Source organism: Triturus cristatus, chromosome 12 (genome assembly GCF_964204655.1).
Source record: "Triturus cristatus chromosome 12, aTriCri1.1, whole genome shotgun sequence".
NCBI classification, from domain to species: domain Eukaryota; kingdom Metazoa; phylum Chordata; class Amphibia; order Caudata; family Salamandridae; genus Triturus; species Triturus cristatus.
The window spans coordinates 776,338,803-776,363,668 of NC_140595.1; the positions used below are offsets into that span (position 1 = coordinate 776,338,803).

At 46.1% G+C, this 24,866-nt stretch overlaps 1 protein-coding gene across 1 annotated transcript in view; it reads left to right on the forward strand.

The window, feature by feature from the left end:
- Positions 1–24,866, forward strand: part of DNAH2 (dynein axonemal heavy chain 2) — a 2,945,517-nt gene that overhangs the window by 2,771,358 nt on the left and 149,293 nt on the right. The window contains exon 83 of the mRNA XM_085638712.1: positions 8,428–8,579. Coding sequence (XP_085494838.1) covers positions 8,428–8,579 — 152 coding nt within the window. The remainder of the gene's footprint in view (positions 1–8,427; positions 8,580–24,866) is intronic.

Consider the following 24,866-nt stretch of genomic DNA (forward strand, 5'->3'; position numbering starts at 1 on the left):
GCGCGAGGAGTCCAGGAACCAGCGCCCATGCTACGATCCTCCTGGGGGGGGGAAAGAACCTCACAGCAAATACACACCTGCACACCAGACTGCCAGTTTGCCCTGCAGTGTCTCCTGAACTCTCTTGGCTGCTCCTCCAGCACCACCACATGGCCCACAGTCCTCCTGCACTTGCTGCACAAGGCTAAAGCACAGAGTCACACCAGTGAAGAGAAAAAAATATATAAAGTGTCACTAAGACAGGAGTCCCGCACCCTGCCAGGAACATGTCCAACCCACCAGTGTCTTCGTCTCAACAGGCAGCTCCACAGGCGGTGATCCCAGCGGCGCTACCAATTCCTCAACACTCTCAAATCAGCGCACTGCCCCCGTTCAGTGAGCTAATTGACCCGGCTACTGCGTCTCCCAGATGGACTGTCTGGATTGGCCGTTTCGACAACTACTTTATCGCCACCAGAGAAACTGATGGAGCTGTGAACGAGATATACAAGTTATTTGCACACCTCCCTAACACAGGACCTCCAACAGACTACGACGCAGCGGTGAGGGCCCTGAATGCTCATTTCGACCCTCAGCTAAACCCCGATTATGAACGCGTTAAGCTCCGCCACGCACGCCAAAGAGAAGGAGAGTCAAGGGACGCGTTCCACGCATGATTGCGGGAATTAGCCAGTATGTGCACCGAAGATGACCAAATCAAAGAAGTACGAGCACAGGTGATCTAGGGGTGCCGCAATAAAACCCTACGGACCCTCATACTCTGGCAGCCGCGCATATCGCTGGAAGACATTTTGGTGTTAGCACAGTCACACGAATTATCAGAAGTCAGAGCGACAGCCATGGACGCCGCCCTGATCCAACCAGGAGAACAGCCGGTGACAGTAAAGACTGAGAAAGTGGACGCGATACGCATGCAACAGAAAGGAGCCCGAGGCAGGTGGCCACCCAGAAGCGCGCGAAAATCACAGTGTGGATATTGCGGAAGAGAAGAACACTCGCTGGAAGAATGCCCAGCACGAGGCAAAGTATGCTCGAAATGTAACATCCACGACCACTTTGCAAGTGTGTACCGAGGGGGCATGAGGAACAGAGGAACCCCCGGCCGCAGACCACCATCAAAAGCATTCAGGCATCTGACATTAGAAGAACCGGAAACCGTGAGGGGAGGTAGGCCAGCAATGCAACGCAGGCAGTATCTCGAGGACTCGTCAACAGATGAGGAAGGAGAATGTCACATGATCTCGTTCGCCAGCGACCTCAAGCGAAGACGACGACCGCAGCCAACCTGCGCCATTGAGATCGCTGGATCCCCCGTGACTGCGCTTATCGACACAGGGGCGTCAGTAAACGTCATGGGGTGCCAACAATACAAGCAGCTGAACCCAAGGCCAGCACTACTACCATCACAGGTGAAGATTTTCACATATGGCAGCCAAACGCCACTGCCCCTGAAAGGCAAAATGACAATCCAGGTGAAAGCCGAAGATCATGAAGTCACCACGACGTTCCACGTGGTCGACCAAATGGCGGACATATTAGTAGGGAGCCACACGGCGGAAGATTTAGGTCTTGTAACATTTGCCAATGCTGTAAGAACACTACAGACAGAAGAGATCCTGGAGCTGTTCCCCCAGCTGTTCAAAGGTCTCGGAAGCATAAGAAGACCGCCTGTGAAGCTCCACATTGATAGAGCAGTGGCGCCCGTGGCATTACGACACCGACAGATACCATTCCACCTCCGGCCGCTCGTAGAACAAGAACTAGAAGAGCTGGAGTGACAAGGCGTCATAGAAAAAGTAACAGGACCAACTCCGTGGGTGTCACCGATGGTGATAGCGGAGAAGCCGAAGCAACCAGGGAAGATCCGGCTCTGCATTGATATGCGCATACCCAACCAAGCCATCAAGAGGGAGAGACATATCACACCCACCGTAGATGACATCCTAGCGGACCTAAATGACTCCCGGTGGTTCTCCAAGTTGGATCTTAACGCTGGCTACCACCAACTGAAGCTAGCCAAAGAAAGTCGGTACATGACAACTTTTTTGACTCATCTAGGACTCCGGCGTTACAAGCGACTAAATTTCGGCATCTCTTCAGCGGCAGAGATCTTCCAAAATACAGTGAAGGAAATATTATCGGAACTTCAGGGAGTTCTAAATGTCAGTGACGACATTCTGATCCACTCGGCAACAATTGAAGAGCATCACCGGCACCTGCGAGCAACTCTCCAGCGACTGGCTGAGTATGGAGTAACCCTCCACAAAGATAAGTGTCAGTTCTTTAAGAAGTCCATCGATTTCTTCGGCTATGTGTTTAGCCAGGATGGAGTGAAGGTAGACCCCCAGAAGTCTCAGGCAATCCAACGTGCCCCTGCCCCTCAGACGACGTCGGACATAAGGAGCTTCCTCGGTATGGCAACATACTGCGGACGATTCATTCCCGACCTTGCCACGATCTCCGAGCCCCTGCGGGCACTGACGAAGAAAGATGCTGTGTGGACGTGGGGTCAGAAAGAAGAGGACGCTTTTTGCAATGTAAAAGCAGCTCTGCAAGAAAAGACAACCATGGCATACTTTGACACCGCCAAAGCAAGTGAACTGATAGACGACGCCAGCCCCGTCGGCCTAGGCGCGCTGTTAACCCAAGAGGTGGAGCCTGGGAAGTGGGTCCCACTAGCCTTTGCGAGTAAGGCGCTCACATCTACCGAAACCAGATACTCACAAATTGAGCGTGAAGCACTCGCCATCAAATGGGCCTGTAATCATTTTCATCTGTACCTCAGCGGTCGTGTCGTGACAGACCACCAACTGCTACTGTCTGTATTCAAAGGCACCTCGCTGCATCCACCACCCCGGATTGAACGCTGGACCATACAACTGCAGCACTACCAATTAGACTTAGTATACAGACCAGGAGCCAAAAACCCGGCCGATTTTCTTTCGCGACACCCGTCGAACCCAGCTGGCAGTCACTCCCATCAGGAGCAGCAAATAGAAGACTACATAAACATGATCTCCCAGTGGGCATGTCCCAAAGCCCTTACCATCGAAGAAGTCAAGAGACACACGGAGAACGATGTGGTCCTCCAGCGGGTGGTAGATGCCTCGAAGAAAGGGTCGTGGGAACACTTCCTACACGATGTCAGCGGATGGACCGAGACCGATCGAAATCGACTAGGTAAAATCTGGAAGGTCCGAGACGAGCTAAGCGGGGCCGACAACGGAGTAATCCTGAGGGGATCCAAAATTGTAGTGCCAGCGGAAACTTCAGGAACAGACAACCATACTGGCGCACAAAGGCCATCAAGGGACCAACAGGATGATATCCCGAATGAGGGAGAAGATGTGGTTCCCCGGGCTAGAGGAAGCAGTCGAGAGGGTCGTCAGGAACTGCCGAGCATGTCAGCTCACCAGTATTCAGGAGTCTCCAGCACCAATAATAACCGAAGAACCAGCCCCGTCCCCATGGTCGTGGGTGAGCCTAGACTTTGGAAGTTTTCCAGACGGGAGAGTAACGGCCGTCATCGTTGACCGCTACACCAAATACCCCATCGTAGAAATACTTCCATCTACAGCGTTTCACCACCTGCAGCCAGTGTTGAAAAAGGTGTTCGCACTATTCGGACTACCACAAGTCATTAAAACGGACAATGGACCCCCGTTCCAAGGGGGAGAATTCAAGGAATTTCTGGCGCAGCTTGGGATAAAGCACCACCGCATAACTCCTCAATGGCCTCAAGCGAACAGCGAAGTAGAACGCTTCATGCGAACCATAAACAAGGTATTCCGCATCGCCCTGGCCGACCAAACAGAGCCCGAAGCAGCACTCCAGAAGTTTCTGCGGGAATACAGAAGCACCCCGCACTGCACCACCCAGAGGGCACCATGGTCGCTGATGGTAACCGCTTTCTGTTTCATTGGATATATATGGCTGTAGCATGTGGTTCTTAATAAATGTGATGTGCATATCGCGTCCCATATTGACACACCTGTTTTAAAGTATTTTCAAAATATCTGCAACCTGAGCGCTACATGCACATTCTATGGTAATCTATTTGTGCATGTATATATTTTTATTTTTATTTTCACTTGGTGTTTTTTAAACTCACGGGCTCCACTTACTTTTTTGATTGCTTTCACTAAACACGTCAATTGGTGATCCTAAAAACTCCTCCTAAATCTAAGATTGAGTCCATTTCTTTGGACTTTTTAAAATATAATTTCCTTCTTTTTCCTATTTTTTCTTTACGACAGATTTCAACTATCCTCTTTTTAGATCTATCTATTGAAGCAGAAATTTTGAGTAGGACCCGCAACATGTTAATTACAAGGTTGTTTTTTCTCCAAATGTACTTTTATAGGTTTCTTCACATACATGGCTACCTGATGAAGGCGTAACGCCGAAACGCGCATAGGACATGGAATTCTTCAGCCATGAGTAATATGCATATTTTTCCGTTATGAAACCCCTGTGATGTTAATTGAATTATAGTTACTCTATTGTTGTTTTTTCTATGCTGTGTCACTACCTTCATATCAAAACAGACAATACGTGAAAAGAAGGTGAAAGTTTCCTACAGAAAGCAGACCTTGAATGACATTCAGGAAACTGGTCGGCCATAATGAATTGGGAAACTAACTGGCAATGTCTTTGCTAAGAAAGCCATTCTTGATTGACACGTATAATTACAGATTCCTCACCTTTGGAAATATTCCCCAGGCGTCAGAATGGGTCTGGAAACTTTTCAGCAGTACTTCAGCATGCCATCAGGTGGCACCGTGCAGCTCCACACTGACAACATTTGTCTCTGGAAATTACATGCACGGCCCATATAGACACCACACCAGCACACTGATGTCAGTTTATTTCTTTCCGCGCCACCAGACATGGATTCGGAGCTCCCTTCATGTCTCTCTGAGACATTTATTTCGAAATTTCTTCCATGCAATTGGGAGGTAACCCCTGAAAACGACAGGTTTCAAGCCCTGTGGAGACTGTCAGGAACAGATGTCTGTGACAAAACCCCACCAGGTAGGCTTGTGGTGTCTGGGATCAGGTCACAACTCCAAGGCCTGCAGCAACTGTGCGTCGATGAACCTGAACGCCATCAGGGAACGGAAGGTGAAGCTTTACATTGCCTAGTACAAAAACAATTTTCATTGCAGTAGCTCAAAGTCACAATCCACGACCAAAGTTCAATTCCATTCCTGTAGTCTACAGAGCCGCTTGAGAGGCCAGTCTTTGTCATGGTCCAAATCCTCTGGTCCCATTTCCCCTTGGCCTTTAATATTTCTGGCTTTGGATTTAAAATTAGTGTTGATATATTGTTGTACAGTATGGCTTTTTCTAATGAGACTTGCATTCATGTAGTCCTAAGTTTCTTTCATGAATGTGGCCTTTTTGGTTGCATATACTTCTTTCTACCAGGTGTTTAGTGAATTGGAGGTTCTGTTTACTTTTTCACCCTTTATTGTTTTTGGACAGGATATGGTAGTGTTGCTAGTCAAGCTTTAATTAGGTATGCCTCAGTCGGTGTGCAGGGTGGGGCTGAGGGACAGTCCTTGGGTCAGGTGGTTGTCTTGTTTGGAGATGGGTTGATTGGCTATGAGGGCTCCAGGGTCAGGTTGGTGTGTGAAGATGCTGTAGATGGTAGTGATTTTGCTGTGGAAGAAATTTGATAGGTCGTCTCGGATTTCTTGCAACGGGTAGAATGCAGGGGGTGTGGTGAAGTAACCAGAAAGTTGTCCTTGCCACTGGTGGATCTGCCTTCGACGCATTCAGCTAGTGCTTATTTCTTGTTGTCTCGTAGCTGATGGTGGTAGCATCTGAGAGCAGTATTGAAGTGAATCTGTCAGAGTTTTTGTGACTGGTTCTCCATTTCCATTCTAGCTGTTTACAGTGCTGCTTTGTTTCTCAGAGGTCATCTTTGTACCAGCTGGCTGCTTGTTGGATCTTCTGTGCTTATTATGTGTGATGAGTGAGAGGGAGTCTGCGCAGTTCTTGATCCATTTGTTGAACTTTGTGATGTCCTAGTTGAGGTCGTCTCTGGGGTTGGGTTTCTCTGTCTTTAAGGCCCTCAACCAGTCCGTTTTGGATATTTTGCCCCAGCTGCAGGTGTTAGACTGGTGCTGGTGGGTGCATTGATTTGCGGTGCATAGATATGGAAGTGGATGATGCAGCAGTCGGTCCATGTGAGCAGCGGGGTGGTCAGTGGTGGCTGCCACATACAAAAGGTGGTGGGGATGGGAGTGGAGGATGGGGAGCGTGGGGGTGGTGTAGTTTAATAATAAAAAAATATATTGAAAGGAAAACTTACCTTAAGTTGCAGGCCGTGTCCCACGTCATGCCTGGTCTTTCCTCTTCCTTGTGCCAGCAGGTACTGGGGCTGCATCAGACTCCCTGTCCAATCCCCGCCTGCTCTCATGCTATAAGAGAAGCGCGGGTATTAGTCTCAGTGGGCTGAAAATACGCTCGCTCAGGCACAGCGAGTCTGCTGTTTCGCTAACCCGGCTGTTCAATACAGCCGGGGTAAAGACACCTAAGTGTGCATGCGTGGTCGGCCTGAGACGGACAGCTAAACACACATGCGCACTTAGAGAGTGCACTCCACTCCGCCGCTGCCTACACACGCTGGCTGAGCCAGATACCGAAAAATAAAACAATAATGAAATATCGTTTTATTTTTTAGCCGCTGGCTCTGAGCCAGTGGGGCGACGCTCCTCCGCCGTTGGTGGTGGTGTTGTATTTGATGCTGTCGTTGGTGGTGAAGTTGAGATCTAAAGTGTATCTTCCAGCAGTGGCTGGTTCTATCCTCAAGGTGGAAGTAGAGGTCGCAGAGTAGTATGTAGGCTCTGGAGTGGATGGTGAGTGGAGCTACTAAGTCAGTGATGAGGCTGGTGAAGGTGGCTCACAGTCCGGGTGGTTGGTAGGCGAGGGCCCCATTCAGGGTGTGGCTGTAAAAAAGTTTGCAGCTTGAGGTGCAGGTGGTACATGAATGTGGTGGCATTCTCTGCCAATGTTGAGCATTTGATAGATTTTTTTAAAGATGGTTGTGAGTCCTCCTCCCATCATACAGTCTTGTAACCTGTTGGGATTTCCCTGGTGATGTTGAGTGACGATGTGGAGTTGAGCCAGATTTCTGTGATGAAGAGGAGGTCCCGTGCATCACTGGCCAGTAGGTCCCAAATTTCTATAGCATGTTGAGTGATGGTGTGTTGAGTAGCATGTTGAGTAGCATGCATGAGAGTGAGTGTTGTCGTGTGAGTGGCGTTTGGTGGATGGTAGGGGTGTTGGTGGTATTACTGGCTTTCGCGCGGGGTGTATGGTTGGCTGCAGGAGAACTGGCAGTGGTTGCTGGTAAAAGCTCCTACCGTGTTGTGTGGTGTGTTTGGACAGCAGTGGGGGAGCAGCATCCTGGGTCGAGCGGCTGAAGGAGGGCTGCAGATTATCGCTGGGAGGTGGTCTGGCTAGTTCCTGGAGCTGGGCGCAGTCCAAGTGTAGACGGGTAAAGACTGGCTTGCCAGTAGTACACACGCTGTGCGTAGTTGCGCAGCAGCCGCCATGAAGTAGCTCCTAGAAAGGCACGGGCGGTGTGCATGACTTCTAGGAGCGGGAAGAAGAGGCGGGAAGGTAATTTAGGAGGAGCAGGTAAGTAGCGGAGGAGGCAGTAAAAATGCATGTGAGGGGTTAGGGGGTTGTGGAAGTGTGACAGAGAGGGGGCCTGAACAGGGAATTAAGGCAGAGAAGAGAAAAATATACAGGAGAGAAAGGCACAAAAAGTGCACGAAAGAGAAAAAGGCACTAAGAAAGAAAAAAGTAGGCACAAAAGTGGAAAGAGAGCATAAAACATGCACAAAGAGTGTTTTGACAGAAAAAGAGCAGATGGGACAGGAGCGAGGCAGCTTGGGAGTGAAGGAAGGAGGAGGAGAAAGAACAGAGGGAGTGACGTGGGAACCTCGGAGCAAGGAGCTGGGTCCAACTGGGCCTAGACATGGTTGGAGGATCAGTCACAGATAAGTAGAGGTGGGCCTTAAATATCCACATTTATGTACACCGAATAATCAGTGGTGATCCAGAAAATATATCCTAAATCAGGCCTTCGTTGACTTTTTGTGGGCCCCATCCCTAAGAATGATGTCAAGTCTGTATGATAGATTGAGGGAAACCTAATGAGGTAAGAGGCTAGCCCACATACCCATTCTGCGTAGGATATAAGTATACTAAGTGAGATGTGTTCAGTCATTTTACAGTGCAAATTTGAGCTCAGTACAGCTGTTCACCTTCACCACCTCATTGCAGTTTATATTGTTGTCCTGCTTTTCTCCAATGCTTTAATACATAAGGAAAACTACTCCTCATCTTTGTACAAGTTAAAACCTTCTGTTTGTCCACATCAGTATGTAATGGTTTGTCTTGCTCCTTTAGGTCCTAGAGTTGTCAGAAGATGTGCGGCAGAAGATCCCTGAAGAGATTGACTATGAGACAACAAGTACAGTTTTAGCTGACGACCCTTCTCCACTTAATGTGGTGCTCCTTCAGGAAATTCAGCGCTACAATTCTTTGATTGAAACTATGAGGTTGGTGCTTAAATATTGGTTAACTTTCTATGTTAAACCTCCTACAGGAATTTATGAGCCCTTTTACTTCAAGAGCTGAAGTACTGGGAAATGCTATTGGCATTTGTGCAATGGTGACAACCTGTGTTTGACTACTTTGTAAAACTTTAAATCAAGATTGAAGGTTATAGGTTCAGAGGCTCCATTGTAAGTTTACCTTTCAGTTCTGCAGATGAAACCTGTGCTTGTTGCATAGTGAGATTACTTTCTTGATTCTGCCCCCATACTTGTGAAATTTAGGAATGTGGTTCAGAATGGTAACCATTGGTGGCTATGAGATGGCTCTGTCCAGACGTATGTTACTAGTTTGCCTTAGGACTGTTCTGTCATTTTCCAAAAGGGTCGTATGAATCTTCAAGTCCTCAACTATTGGTTAGGTGCTCTAGTCTTATATTTGTCCATTCTTGACATCTCATTGGTGACTGTGGTTTACCAGACACAAGACAAACCACATCCATGGGCCCTTTTCTTCTCTGTAAAGTGAACATTTTGGAAAAAGACTGTTCCTTTTTGGGTTATTCATTTCTGTTGATAAACGTTTCCAGCTGTTATTGCAGCCAGCGCCCCTCATTGAATTGTCTTTCTTACTTTCATGTCCTAGCTCTTTTCCATTCTCAACTTTGTGGTTGGTTACCCTGTTATCCAGTGACAGGAACAGACACTAATTCTGAAGCTGTTAATTCAGAGTTTTGCATGCAAGTATAACACGCACATGTCGGCATTATAAGTGGAAGGCTTAATCATGTTGCCTGGATGTATGCGTCTTTTCACCACTTTTCCTTTCCTTCACCAAATAGTGTTGATTGGACCTTGATTCGTGCACCCTCGGCAATTTCCTAACACTAGACTTTCCCCCTTACCCTTTGGGACCTTTGTTCTTTTCACAGCTTTTATTTTCTACAGCCTCTATATTCTTCAGACCAGGATGCTCATGCAACAGTGATCCGCCCTCATCTATATTGTATCATTGACCTTTTCCATAGCTCACCTGCATAACCTCTGTGTATCTCATTTGGGAAATTGTCAACTATTGCACACCCGTGCTCTGTTTGCTACCACAGGTTCAAGCCATCTCCGGCCGGATGACGTAGCTTGTATGCAGACTTTGGGTGAAGAGATGTATTTTATCATTAGGAAAAAGATTCAGAAAGTAGATACAGGGCCAGAGCACTCTTTCTGCCGTGGAGGTAGTGAGACACCTTCCCTCGCCTTCTCACTCTAAAGTCAGCCTTATTGTTCCTAAATAAGTAACCCTGTAAAGGCGAAAGTACCAGACAACCTCAGCTACATCTGTTTGTAACCCTGTGAAAGGTTAAAGAATGCTTTCTGAGGACTAAACTCTCTTCTGCTCCAGGGACTGTGTGGCACCATTGAGAAAAGCTCAGCTTCTTACCTCTCACAAGAGTCCAAAGCTGTCCAGCCAGTCTCTCCTTCTGGGTGGGGTGCTGGAGCAAATCCCCCTCCCTGGAACCAACTCTCCGTTCATCAGAGACGCTGTAGACGTGTAGCGGTGTGTAAAGTCTTGCTTCTCCTGTGGACAGTTTCCGCCTAACCAGGCAGGTCCACCTCCAGACTCCTTCAGTCTTTCACGGTAGAGGGCGCCTCCTGCGCTGTGCAGGTATAGATCAGAGTGAACAACACCGAGTCAGCCAGCGTAGAGCCTAGGTGCATAAACAAATGAAGGAGACATGCCCCATCCAGTATTCATAATATAAAGAACAATGGATCAACAAATTATTCTGTCAAGAATATTTCTAAAAAATGAGAGATTTGGGTGACTTCAAAGTATCAAGTCAAATAAATTGTATGAAATCATCACATTAAGGCCTGGGTATCGTCACGGTCATAAACAGTTCCTTATATTAATGCATATGTAGCACTAAAAAACTCCGAATGAGACAGAATGTTATGTATGATTATATATTTCAGTTTGTTTAAGCAGTTAATAGAGAATGTGTGGCCCTGTGCTCAAAAACTTGCTTTTTCAAAAAAGAAGTAAATAAAAAATAGCACATGGAAATAAATGAAATTTGCAACACAAACATTTACAAACAAGGAAAGGATTAATTAATGAAAATGAAAGACAGTTGATGGCATTGTTGGACACAAAAGTCCACTCCTTTTGTGTCAATGTTTCAAACCTTAGTGAGCATCAGTGGGCCGATGCAAACTCGGTGAGCATCTGATGATTGGGAACGGGAACAATAATTTCTGGTATTAAGGATGAATGGAGGAAAGGTGCTACAGTTCCCCAAGTGGGAAGAGCATGAAAATAATAAGGGTTACAAGTCAACAGCGTGGGACTCCGTACCGATGAGTCCCCAAACTGCAGAGTCCAAAATTAATTTTGATTGAGTGTGAAATCATAAATATTAATGTGGAGCATCCAACAGGGTATGTGGCATCAGCGTACATGAGCAAGAACATGCAACAGTATTGACTGTAGTGTTGAAGGTCTCTTTCGACCTGCACTGCGCTGTTTCACCGTAGGAAACCTTTGAAAGGGAGCGGAGTCCTGCAACAATTCATCTCAGCAGGAAAGTCCTCAGCAACATCTAAACATTGACTTCTCCCTTCCAATCTCTCTGATGCCCACTACAATAGGAGCAGGCATTGCCAATTACCTGGAACAGTAAGGGACATAACAAAAGAGAGGTTTTGCCATCCATTAAACTGAAATGCTAGTCAACTAACACAGCAGTGCCGTCTGGAATCTACAGGCAACAGTGATGTTCTTTTGCAAGGGATGATCTGCCTATCTGCCAACATTCTTTATTTTCTTCCGATTAACAAAGAAGGATTTGAAATAAGTATTTGCTTTAGCTTGTGCATTCTAAGATTAATACTGTAATGCGCTCTTAAAAGTGAAAATAAAATCTGTCTATACTGGAAAACTACACTTCAAAGGTAACTAATTATTTTCTTCTCTGACCTGGGATCCATCTCAGATTTACAAGTTTAAATATTTTCTGCTGCCAGGAGTTTTCTAAGATAAAGAAATTGTTGAAAACCAGGATAGAGGAGTAGCATGAAATAAGAGTAACTTCCTTCACTCTCGTCCCCTTCTGCCATTGACTAGACTTCGTCTCCTGCTCTTTGTAGACAATGTGCTTCTCAAGCTTTGCCTGGGATGCTTAGTCCTCACACACACCACTCCCCAATGTGCCTCTAAGAGATGGAAAGTGGTTCATGACCTAACACTGTACACATTCATACCCACTGCACTGTTCACCCGCATTACATCAAAGAGGGAGCGGAGAGGGAAACAAGATAAAGGAGTGCCCTCCACTCATACAGTTAAATAATCAAAGGAAACCCCTTCTCCAGCATCCATACTTTACACCATAAGCATCAGCAGTTGCCTTTTAGGTAAAATGCAAGGCTGAATTAGACCAGCCAACGTCTTGTTCATAACGGATGCTTTTTTTTATAGAATTAAAGCAGTGGTGATAGCTGTAAAAAAAATAAGGGAAACCTCACATAAGCAACCAAGATAGCACTACTGGATGTTCATTTCAGTGGGATGGGCTTCTCCTCATAGCTGTGCTCTAAAGCATGCAGGGATGAAGGTCTGTGCGTCTGACCTTCCATCAGCTCAGTGTAATCGCTCTATCTCTGATGCGTTCCTAGTAATATCATGTCCCTGTGTCATTTTTTGTCTTGTCCGGTCCTCTGTTCAGAGAGACTTTCGACACACCAGTCTCATGAAAGTAAAAAAGTGAGTCCTAGGGGCCATCCAAATTTTAATTATATGGTGCCCAGGTGCATGGCTAAAACATACTACTCCATGTTACGATCTGTGTGTTCTGTCTGGACAACACGTGTAATTGCTACAACTTTTCATGGCAAATTCCTCCGGGCTAGAGGACCAAAATATCAACCCATAATGGACCGCAAACATGAACAAAGAGGAAAGAGGGACAGGTGGAGTCAGGAACATTTAGTAGTAACTAATGTGAAGGTGCTTTGTGTTGGCACACACAACAAAAAGTGGGTATGTGTGTACATTTACCGCCTGACCCCAGGCTGAAAGCCTAGCAGAAGTCCAGATATTCAGCATTCTATTCAGTTTTTCCTTTCAACAACCTGTTAAAAACACCTTACCATTATAAACAGTAAAAGTAGTGTATTGGACCATCGGAGAAGCGCTGTATGACATATTACTGTGCCCGAGTGACCACATTCAAACACAAAGATTCTGCCATGCTCAAACTGGAACCTAGAGGGAAAATGTTTGCAAGCCGCATTCGTGATGCCATGCTATGCCTCAGAGCTACCATCTGAGCAGTACTCCTTATTGCTAATGCCTAGTAGTTCTAAGATACAGAATTTCATGATATTGTTTAACAATGGATTATTTAGCCAAATTGTAAGTAACAAACAACCAAATGTCCCTGTGGTGACAGCGAGGCCACTAGATACACATACATTGACTTATCCAGCCCCTGTACGCCTTCATATCCCCATCACAGTAGTTCCCGAGGAGAAGTTTTATGTCTGTGAATACAGTCATAAGCTTCCTGTAGGCCCACTCCAAGTTTCGGGCTCGGTCCTGGTCCAAGGCCTCTCATGCAACTTTTCATCTTCACGACCAAAGTCCTCTACTAAGTCAAAGTGCAAACGCAAACATAGGAAAGTGAAGCTGGACTCGAACCCATCCTACACTCTGACTCCAAAGAGAAGGCTCAAGGGCGTCAGTCTGTCAGTTGCATTGCTTTGGGCTTTCCAGCCACGGAATAGATTCCTTAGTTGGTGTGACTCTACATCCCTAAGTGCACAGGGCATCTTTCGACAGTGGAGAGTAAGCTGGCTAGATCTTTTCGCCACAATTGAGTATATGCAGTGCTGACAATTTTGCACCATGGAGTTTCCACAAGCCCAGAAAGGCTTTGCAGTGGGCACTGTAAAAGGATATTTAGTGGCCTTTTTGGCCTTTCTCTGTTTGCCAAACCCATCGTCCTCATTCAAATCATCTATTATAATGAGGTTTATAAAAGGTTTGACACGTTTCCTCCGAAGTCGTTTGTGATGTCACAGGAAAACCTTAACTTGGTCCTGACATTTCTCATGTTTATGCCCTTCAAGCCGATACATAGCTGCTCATTGGATCTCCTCACCTTGAAGAGTGTTTTTATCATTGTGATTACATCAGTAGGACGCGTAAGTGAACTTCGGGCACCTTCAATGGACCTGCCCTGACAAATTGGTGCTGGAGGCTTGGGTAGACTGCTAGATATTTTGTTGCTGAGGACTCGGGCACCCTTCTAATCAAAAGTCATGACACCCTTCCACGTGGGGCAATCCATCACACAGTGGCGTAACAAAAATTGAGGGGGCCCCCCTGCAAGGTACGTGGAGGGGCCCCCTCCGGCACAATCAGGAACTCTGCGGCCAAAGTACTCTGCTGAGGGGGCCCCCTGGAGCTTGGGGCCCCCCGCACTGCAGGGGCCTGTGTTACGCCCCTGCCATCACACTCAAAAAGAGCTTTAAGCTTATACATTGATTGCATAAAGAACCATGGATTGGACGATCAGATTTTTGTGGGGTTCACTGGAGCAAAGAAATGGAAGGCTGTGCAGAAGAGGACCTTGTCGAGGTGGATTGTCCTCTTCTTTAAGATCTGACCAATAAAGAGCCTACCAGAGGTCTGAGAGCCACATTCTACCTGGGCTAAGGCTGCTTCCACTGCATTGACATGCAGTGGGCTGGTCCGTCGCATCTGCCAGGTTATAATGTGGGTGTCAGTGCATACGTTCATGAAGCACTACTACCATGATAACCAAATTCAATGAGAAGGACATTTCACCTACTCAGTCCTACACGATTTTTTAGTCTGAGCCCACTCCACAGACCCTCCACCTTGGGAAGATGCTGCTGTGGTATCCATTCCAAGGGGAGGAATCTGAGGTTAAAAGTATCCATCAGAAGAACAGGATAATATCTTCAGTAACACTCTTTCTGTTAGATGCTCTATTTAACCATGGATTCCTCACCACCCTTCCACCTGCCTGATTTGTGGAGTGGCCTGTGTTTTAACATCTAAAAAGTTAGTATTCAGCACACTAGTCCAACAATTGTTTGTGCTCCACATCCAAGGGTATGAAAGGTGTCCACATAAGAAACTTAACATCAGCACGCAGGGGTGGGGCTTATATGTAACTCTGGTCTTTCACTTTCAGGGCCGTGTGGAGTGTCTCAATTCCATTTAGTGGAGTGCATTCGTATTGCTATGAAAAAATCTCTGGATCCAGTCTGGTGCCTTGGTAATACGTACACTAAACTGAGGAATATGTGATGAGACAAAGTATCCACCAGAAAGAGCATTACTGAAGGTAAGTAAGTTGTTCTTTTGAAACACATTACTTAGAGTGCACGAAGAACTGTTTTATGCTTTGAAAACAAATGACTCTGACTCAAGGCATAAGTCACAGCATTGTGTTTTCAAATACATTTGCGAGGCTGCACCAGAAGCTCTGTCATCCTTTGAAAACACATGGCTGTGACTAGAGGCACAAGTGCTACTGCACATTAAATGAGTCATTGATTGCACTTCTTTTCAGAGAGGGTTCTGCTTGCTGAGCAAGTGTGAAGGGCTTTGCTATTGCATCAGCAGACTGTGAGTCATCTCTCCCCACATGTACCATAGCATTGAATAGCAAGGCCACTCACACATTTGTTGTTCATCCACAGCACATTATCATTTGCTGCTATAGTGAGGACAAATGCAGCTCCCTACTTCTTTCAATCTGATGCTTTAGAGGTCGGCTTGTGGAATCATGGCAATTGCTGCAGAATAAAACACGACATCGTTTTTGTTTTGCAGAAGACCATTGTAACATGCTTTTGAGACTCGCACCTTGCCACATGATGTCACCGGATGCTGTGGTCGCAACTGGCCTTCTCAACTGCTTTGTGTTACATTTGGTTGAGCAAGGTGCAGCCTTTTATGGACACTTTCAAAGTGGCTCATCACTTTTAAGTAGTGTATCCCTGATTGCTGGAATGTATGGCAAGTATTCAACATATGTGCAATTGGAATCTGATCCTCCCCAGATTCAAGGGCTTCAAATCCTTCTGCTCCATTTAGCATGCGCCATGGACTGTCGATGGATCTGGTGAGGATATTGCACTTTAGAGCTTTCCAGTCAGATTTCACCTCAAGTGCCTTTTCAGGTAGGACATCAGCTACAGCTCTGCTTAACAGTTGATAGTACTTGATACTCCAGTCTAAAAAGCATACCAGCCTATCAAAAATGATCACTGCTGGAGGCAAATAACTTACCTTTAAGTATTCACATAAAGCCACCCGGCCTCCCACAAAATCAAAAACACCTTTGTAGTAAAGTAGGATCTGCTTTCAAGGTTACCCCTGCTTTTTGCTGGTGCCATTCTATTTTCTGACTAGTCTGACTGGGATCCTACTAATCAGGAACCCAGTCACTGTGCTCTCTCCTTACTTTGGTACCTTCCTAATTGGCTACTGGTGTACCCTTCTAAGTCCCTAGTATATGGTACTAAGATACCCAGGGCATAGGTACCCCAGGGGTCTCCCATGGGCTGCAGCATGTATTATGCCACCCATGAGAGACCACTCAAACTGTGACTACAGGCCTGCCATTGCAGTCTGTGTGAGCTGATGCTAGCACCACTCATAACTGATATAAGTTTCCTGATATCTGAGGTCATTGCACTCAAAACCTTTAAGTCACCCCTAAAGTTGGCCTTTCAATCCTGAAGGCAGGGTGCTTAGTTATAAGTTTGAGGGTGCCCTACATGAGCTGGACACCCCCTCCAAACCTAAGAGTCGATTTTCCTGACTTTGTAAGTGCGGTTAGCCATTTTATGCATATAGTGAACATCAAGGCAATTACGAGATGTCCCTGGCTGCACCAAAACCAGTCATGTTTAGCATCAAACATGTTGGAATCCTACCCCAACACCGATTCCAGTGTTGGATGTATGATCCCATGTACTGGGGGCTCCATTAGTCCTTCTCTCCTTTTCTCCTGCAAACCAGCATCACTCACTGGAATGACACTGTACTTCGGAGCTTGTCACCGCGGTATCAGCCATTCGGTTGGGGACGGAAGCCTAAATACGTTTGGGCAATTGGAATGCACCGGAGCTGAAAAGTAATATCAGTATGCAGCCTGACAAAACATTTGAGAATGGAAGAGGATTCCGATCAGGACTATATTGCCACCATTACGAAGGGAGGTAAAATAGAACGGTTTATATGAATGACTTTGGTTGCAAGTAAAGAAGGACCCATTTAGATAGGATTTTTTAAATGTGTCCTGGATGAAAGGCTGAATAGATTATTTATATAAGCTGTTTTGTTAATCATTCCCCGTCGCCAGAGCGTCCAAGATCATCCTCTTTAGAAACTGTGAGTAAAAAGCTCAAAAAGTCAGTGTCAACAACGAAGTTTACCACATCGTCGACGGTATGGTGACGACGGCGACTATTTCGACAACGGCTATTTTATCACCTATCACGTCGACGAGAATTTCTATTTCAACAAGACCATCGTCAAAACCCGTCGACGAAGAAGCCGTCGACGAAGCTATCATCGACGAAGATTCCAGCTGCACCGTCGACGACGACACCGTCGACGGGAGAGGCAACGATGATGACACAGTCGCCGACGACACCGTCAACGGGAGAGGCATCGACAACAACACCGTCAACAGCACCATCTATCAACGTGCCTGTGATTCTACCACCGTCGATGACAGGACCGTCGATGAGAGACATTCCTACCATTCATATTTCTGCTCCGTCGACGCCCCAGTCGATGAGAGTCTATCAGATAAAGACAATTCAAAGGCCTTTTCAGGACTTTAGTAAAATTTCTCCGCTACCACCTTCCCACCTGTTAGAAGGTTTCATGGAGGATGAGGATTATGATGAGGAAGAGGAGGAAGACCCATACAGAGTGGCTCATAGTCCATCGGAACTTAACGTTAAATGTCAAGACACTGACGTGGATGATTACCAAGAGGAGCATTACTACCATGGACAATATATGGCTCCAAGGCATACATACCAGTTTCATAACAGGCAGGAATCTCGTCAGAGGGAAACGTCTCATCTTCCTCCTGCACTTATACAAGACCTACAGGCTATGTTGGCGGATTATCGTCAGAGATTTCCTCCGCAACACGTTCTGATAGAGAACCCAATTCTACAAGTAGAGGTTCCTGTTCCAGTACCAGAGCCTGCTCGACCTAGTACACCAGGCCCTGCACAAGATCCACCTGCCACTGGACTTCAAGACACTTCCTCCTTGGATGAGGAGGTTGAGGAAGGCGAATTTCCTAAGCAGGCAGATGCTCCAGATCCATGGGACAATTATATAATTGAGACACCATCTCCACCTCTGCATTTGCCCTCTGATTCTCCTCCCGAGGAAATCAGAGAATTTCATAATTTAATGCAGAGAGCAGCTACAAGGTTTCAGCTCCCTATTGCGGTCAAACAAACAGACTGTTTTTTTCATGACTTCAAGGGGGATACTAGGAAGGTCATTCGCTCTATTTCTATCATTGATTACATCTGGCAGGAGGGCGTGAAAATCATGAAGATGCCGGGATCCATAACTGCGGTGCTGCCTCGAAGAAATACCGTGCTCCAGAGAACAGTCCATCTCGCCTCATAGGTCATCCGAGGCCAGATTCGGTAATATCCCAGGCTGCACAACGGCGTTCTAAAAGCCCTGCAACACCAGTTACCACTCCTCAAGACAAGGAGGGACGTTGTATGGATCTTTTGGGGAAAAAATTATCTTCTATGGCTGCAGCTTCAATTAGAGCTGCTAATGCCTTGGCAATCATTGGCCATTATGACTGCCAAATATGGTCAGATATGGCGGGATTCATAGATCTTATCCCAGAGTATCAAAGAGAGGAGGCACAAAAGATCTTGTTATAAGGCGAGCGAGCTGCCTCCGAAACAATTGACTTCGCATTGGACATCGCCAACACAAGCTTTCGGCAGTTAGCTGGGGCAGCTGTTCTTCGGCGCCAAGGTTGGCTTAAAGCGACTACCTTTTGACCAGTAGTTCAGATGAAGATATTGGACATGGCCTATGATGGGGATTCACTTTTCGGGAAACATATAGATGACGCCCTTTTGGCAAACAAAAAAGACATCGCAAAATCTTTAGGTGCTCTACAATATAGACACATACCTTTCAGAGGATCCAGAGGGCGAGAATTCTCTACATATCGAGGCGGCGATCAGTCGAATCAGCAGTATCGACAATACCAACCTCAGTACCGACAGTCGTACAACCAATCCTCTTACCGTCAGTCATCGACGGCTGGTTTCTCTCGCCAGGGTGGCCGCAAGCGAACACAGCAACAAGGCTGTGACTCTGCCAGGAAGCAATGAGCTTCTCAGGGGGCCAGTCAACCTTACCCCCCTACCCGTGGGTGCGAACATTTCTGTTTATGCACAGCAGTGGCACGAGATCACTTCAGACCGCTGGGTGCTGGACCTTGTCACCAAGGGTCATGCACTAGATTTTCTCCAGATACCACCTACCACCCCGCCCAGGGGTCCCCCTCGTCTTCACTTATTGCGAAAAGAAGTCTTGCTCATGCTCCTCAAGGAAGCAATAGAAGAAGTACCATCCACGCAGAGAGGAACAGGTTTCTACTCTCGTTTCTTCCTAATCTCGTTTCTTCCTAATCAAAAGAAGTCAGGAGAATAGTGACCGATTCTGGATTTCTCAAAAAACAAACATTCTGGATGGTAACACTTTCTGATATTCTGAGGTGCTTAAACAAAGGGGATTTCATGACTTCTCTGGACATGGAAGACGCATACTTTCATATACCTATCCATCCAAAACATTGAAAATATCTGCGATTCACAGTGCCTGGCACCCACTATCAGTTCAAGGTGGTCCCGTTTGGCCTAAAATGGGCGCCACAGATTTTCACCAAGTGTTTAGCACCGGTAGCAGCGACTTTACGATCCTGAGGGATCCAAGTTTTCCCATACCTCGACGATTGGCTGCTCAAAGTTCCGTCGAAACAAGAAGCCAAGGTTGTTACAACAATTTGTCTCTGTCTGTTTAATTCACTAGGGCTCACTTTGAACAAGGGCAAATCAAATTTAATTCCAACTCAGAACATTCTATTCCTCAGAGAATCCCTGGACACTGTCCAGTGCAAAGCATTCTTGTCTCAAGATTGCAAGTGTGCCTTCAAAAAATAGCAACAACCATTTCAAAAAGAGCGTCAGTTTCTGTTTGAACATTCAAATCGCTCCTAGGAATGTGCTCCTCAGTGATCAACTTGATCCCTTTAGCGTGGCTAAAAATTAAACCTCTTCAAGAGGAATTGCAGAAACAATGGCAACAGGCATTGGGTTCTTTCGAGGATGTTATCCAAATAACCGCACATATGGTGGACGCACTCCGTTGGTGGTCTCAAACAGCAAATCTTGCCCAAGGTCTCTCTTTTCTGCAAGACATCCCGGATTTCGTATTAACGACAGACGCTTCCATGGAAGAGTGGGGAGGTCATCTGCAGGATTTACAGAAAGGGAAGATGGTCTCAGTTACAGAAACAGCAGCATATCAACAGTCTTGAGCTTCAGGCCATTTTCTTGTGTCTGCAGACTTTCCTTCCAAGGATAGCAGGCTCCTCAGTGCTGGTCCGTACCGACAATACGACCAGCATGTACTACATAAACAAACAAGGTGGAACAAGGTCCATAATGCTTTCCCAGGAAGCGCAAGAATTGTGGGAATGGACAACGTTTCACGGAATAACCTTGAAAGCCGAGCATGTCAAGGGTCTACACAATACACTAGCGGACTTGCTAAGCAGATCTCTATCTGGCTGCCACGAGTGGGAGTTAGAACAAACTCAAGTGAACAGGATCTTTCAGACATGGGGCAAACCAGCTCTAGATCGGTTTGCGTCACAGGAGAACAAGAAATGCCGATATTACGCCAGTAGGTTCCCTCAACCGGGGTCAAGGGTAAATGCCGTTTCAATGAGATGGTCCGGGATTTATGCCTACGCTTTTCCTCCCATTCCATTAAACCCCAGAGTGCTCAAGAAATTGAAACTGGAAGGCTGCCGCCTAATTCTGATTGCACCCCGCTTGCCCAAACAGTATTGGTTCCAGTAGATTCTTCTGTTGTCACAAAGCAAACCCATTCGCCTGCATCTGACACCGACCATGTTATCACAGAACAGTGGTCAGGTAGTCCATCTAGATCCACAATACCTGCACTTACACGCATGGCTCCTGAATTCATAGAGTTCAAGGATCTCAGTATTTCACAGGACTGTCGAGACATACTGTCTAAATCTTGTGCTGAAAGCACTATCAAGACGTATCTTTTAAAATGGAAAAGATTGTGTTGTTGGTGTGAAAACAATAAAGTTCATCCAGTCCAAGCTCCTGCTGAACAGATTTTACCTTACTTACTCTCAATGGCCAAGTCTGGACTCACTTTCTCGTCAGTCAAGGTCAACCTGGCTGCTATTTTCAGGTACAGGAAATCTCCGCAGCTTCCTTCTTTATGTTCGTCTTCTCTTGTATAACAATTCATGAAAGGACTTTTTCGCACTTTCCCTCCTGTGCTTTCGCCTCCTCCGGAGTTGGAGCTCAATGTGGTGTTAGCACAACTGATGAGACAACCATTTGAACCGATCCGTAAATCAGATCTCAAATATTTCACATGGAAGGTAGCCCTCTTACTGGCTCTCACCTCTGCAAGAAGAGTTAGTGAGATTCAGGCATTTACGATCAAAGAACCATTCTTTCGTTTTACACAGAACTATGTGATCCTGCGGACGAATCATTAGTTAATTCCAAAAGTACCCACACAATTTCACTTGAATGAACCAGTGATACTGCAAACATTCTTCCCGAATCCATCTACTCCAGCTGAGAGGACATTACATTCATTAGATGTAAAAGGATGTTTGAAGTTTTATCTTCAGAGGACAAAGGATATTAGAAAAATGGATCAACTGTTAGTGGCCTATGGTCAGGGGAAACAAGGAACTGCTGTAACAAAGGCTACAATAACCAGATGGGTCGCATCGGCTATTCACTTCTGCCACGAAAAAGCAAACAAACCTCCCAGGGTGAAAGCTAAAGCACACTCCACCAGAACTGTTGCGGCATCAGAACTGTTGCGGCATCTACAGCTTTGTTTGCTGGAGTGACATTGGACAAGATATGCCGTGCTGCTATATGGAAGAATGTCCACATGTTCACGAGACACTACTGCCTCCAATCTGCACAAAAGGAGGATGCAGCGGTTGGACAAGCTGTGTTACGCCATCTCCCTCAATAAGGTCAGATTCTTTACATTTCTTTAATGCTTGTCTATTATCAGTTTTCTTTACTGTTGCATTGATTACAATGTTCATACTCTTATGTTTCTCAATTTATATGTTTCTCATGCGGATATCCACTTTATGGTTATTGCTTTTATGCTTTGTCATTGCAATGTTTTAAAATGGTGGATTTATGTTGGGAGTGTTAAATGGTAAGTCTCCCACCGTCCGCAAACGACAGTACAATTTCGGTACTGCTTGCTATTCTGATTCAGGCATGTGAATCTATGAAAGATACCCCAATACTGGATAAGAAAACAAGCTACTTACCTGTAACTACAGTTATTCAGTAATGGTATCTTTCATAGATTCACATGCACCCACCCTCCTCCCTGTGGAACCTATTCTCAGTGATTTTAGGGATATTTACTTCCCACTTGTGCTTGGAAAATCTGAGGAGAACTGCTTCTGTTGGGAGTGTTCTAGAAGGTGCTGATTGGTTGGAGCTGACTTTTGGTCCTTTTCCTATAAGGAGGTAGAGAGGCTACTAAGATATAGCCTTTGGCCTCTTTTATTCTATTTATTACTTATGACACTACTTTTGTATTTTACCGTGGGACTCCCATCTTGGCGACGGGGAATGATTCAGTCATGTGAATCTATGAAAGATACCAATACTGGATAACTGTAGTTACAGGTAAGTAACTTGTTTTCTTAGTCTCAGACTCGTGCAGCAAAAATTGACACAAAAAAAGGCTAGTTTTGCCTCTTGAAGTTTTATCTACGAGAACGTATTGCATGATTTTTAGGTCGAGCCTAGACAGTGCTTGCGCTGTGGCAAGACCTGTAGTCCACAGAATATAGAGGGTAATCCCGCCTGCCGCTTGGCATTGGTTCATTCAGGTATTGCTCTGCTTTCCTGGCTCATTTTTGGGTGGCGTTCCGAAACATCACTTCCGTTTTAAGGCAAGCAGCACAAACCAACTACAGCTTAGTTACGCTGTAGGTCTGTATCTGCTTCGTATAGGGACTACTTTAGTGTTTTGAAATTGCCGTGGCGTATGCTTCTCAGGCCGCCAGCTCATAAGTTTAATATGCACAGCGCATGCTTTCATTACTCATTTCTTATTACCATGTTGCCCGCTTCACGGACCGCCATGCGTCTAACTTGTGTGCACTGGCGCCGTGATTTCTTTTAGCATGGCGCAACTTTCATATATTTCCGGAAGCCATCTGCTCAGCCTACTTGTGCGGCTACGCTGTCAACGACTGTACAGTATTACGTTTCTGTTTCACTTCGTATCTTAGTTACACAGATGGGAGATGAGGCTTCAACCTGTGCTTAAAGTCTGGAATCATTCAAAGGAAATGTGAGTTTAGGTATTCAGTGTAAAGTAAGTCCACTATTTAATGTCACAATATTTCTTTGAAAACATTTAATTTGGCAGCGGTGGGATTCAAACCCACGCCTCCAGAGAGAGTGGAGCCTAAATCCAGCGCCTTAGATCGTTCGGCCACATTTTTATGTGTGCATTTGGTCTTCCATTTGCTTATGGGTCTGTCCTCTAGTTCATTGATGGCAGTTTAGCTTTCCCCAGAGCCAAACGCCATTTCACTATTGAGGCCACAAACCGACCCAATAAATGCTGTGGGAACTGTCTCCCCTTGGACTGCGAGTACAAAGCCATGGCATGCGCCTGCCACTGTTCAACCACAAACATGCAGCGTGTGCTTTGTCAGAGCGTGTACACACCTCCACAATCTGCAGCCTTGCGGCGCTGTGAACCATCCGATCCCTTGTGTGCATCTGGCATCACGTTTACCATTAAAACCAGCAACTCAAAATGATCGTCACTAGTCAATACAGCATGTAGGAACCTTAAATGAGGGGAAGAACTGATGTTTATCCAGTATTGGGGTATCTTTCATAGATTCACATGCCTGAATCATTCCCCGTCGCCGAGGCGGGAGTCTCGGTAGATAAAAAAGTAGTGCCAAAAAATAATTAGTAGTAGTAGTAGTAGTAGGCCCAAAGAAAAAAGGCCCTAAGGCCTATCTCTTAGAAGCCTATCTACCTTGTTATGTAAAATAACCCAAGAATTGGTAGCAACCAATCAGACATCAGCACCCTTCTAGAACCCTCTCAGCAGAGCCAGCTCTCCTCAGATTTTCACCGCACGTCGTGTGGAAGGGAGTCTCCCTGAGTGCCTACTCAGTTTCTTCTTTTCTTCAGTCATGTCTGACAAAAAAGCTTTGTTTAGACCCTGCAGGACCTGTGATAAGAAGAGGGTCCATGTAGACGACCAGCATGAGGAGTGTATTTATTGTCTACATCCTAAGCATGTTGCTAAGGACTGTAGAATTTGCCGGACTTTCCCTCCTAAGACCTTAAGGGACAGAGAGGCAAGAGTTTTGTTATGGTTAAAATCTTCCTCGGCTGAGGAGGATGACAGGGCCTCGACATCTAGCAAGAGAGCTAGATCAATTGATAGTTCTTCCAGTGAAGGGAGAAAACATCATAAGGCCTCTCATGTAACTTCTGACCACTCACAGAAGTCACAAGACTCTGACAGATCCAAGAAGTCTTCAACTACAAAAACCGTGAGTAAATCTCAGGTTAAAACTTTGTCAGTGGGATCATCTTATACTATCTCTGTGACTTCTGCGGCTCCTCTGTCGACGGCTACAGTCTCCACTACTTCGATATCGTCACCTATCATGTCTCCTAGGGCGTCTAAGACTCCGTCGACAATTGCGTCGACGTCGAGCTTAAAGGAAGTTCTGTCAGCATCGTCGATGACAACATCGACGACGAAAACCCCGTCGACGACGAAAATCACGTCGACGACGACGAAGACCCCGTCGACGACGAAGACCTCGTCGACGGCGAAGACCTCGTCGACGGCGAAGACCTCGTCGACGGCGAAGACCTCGT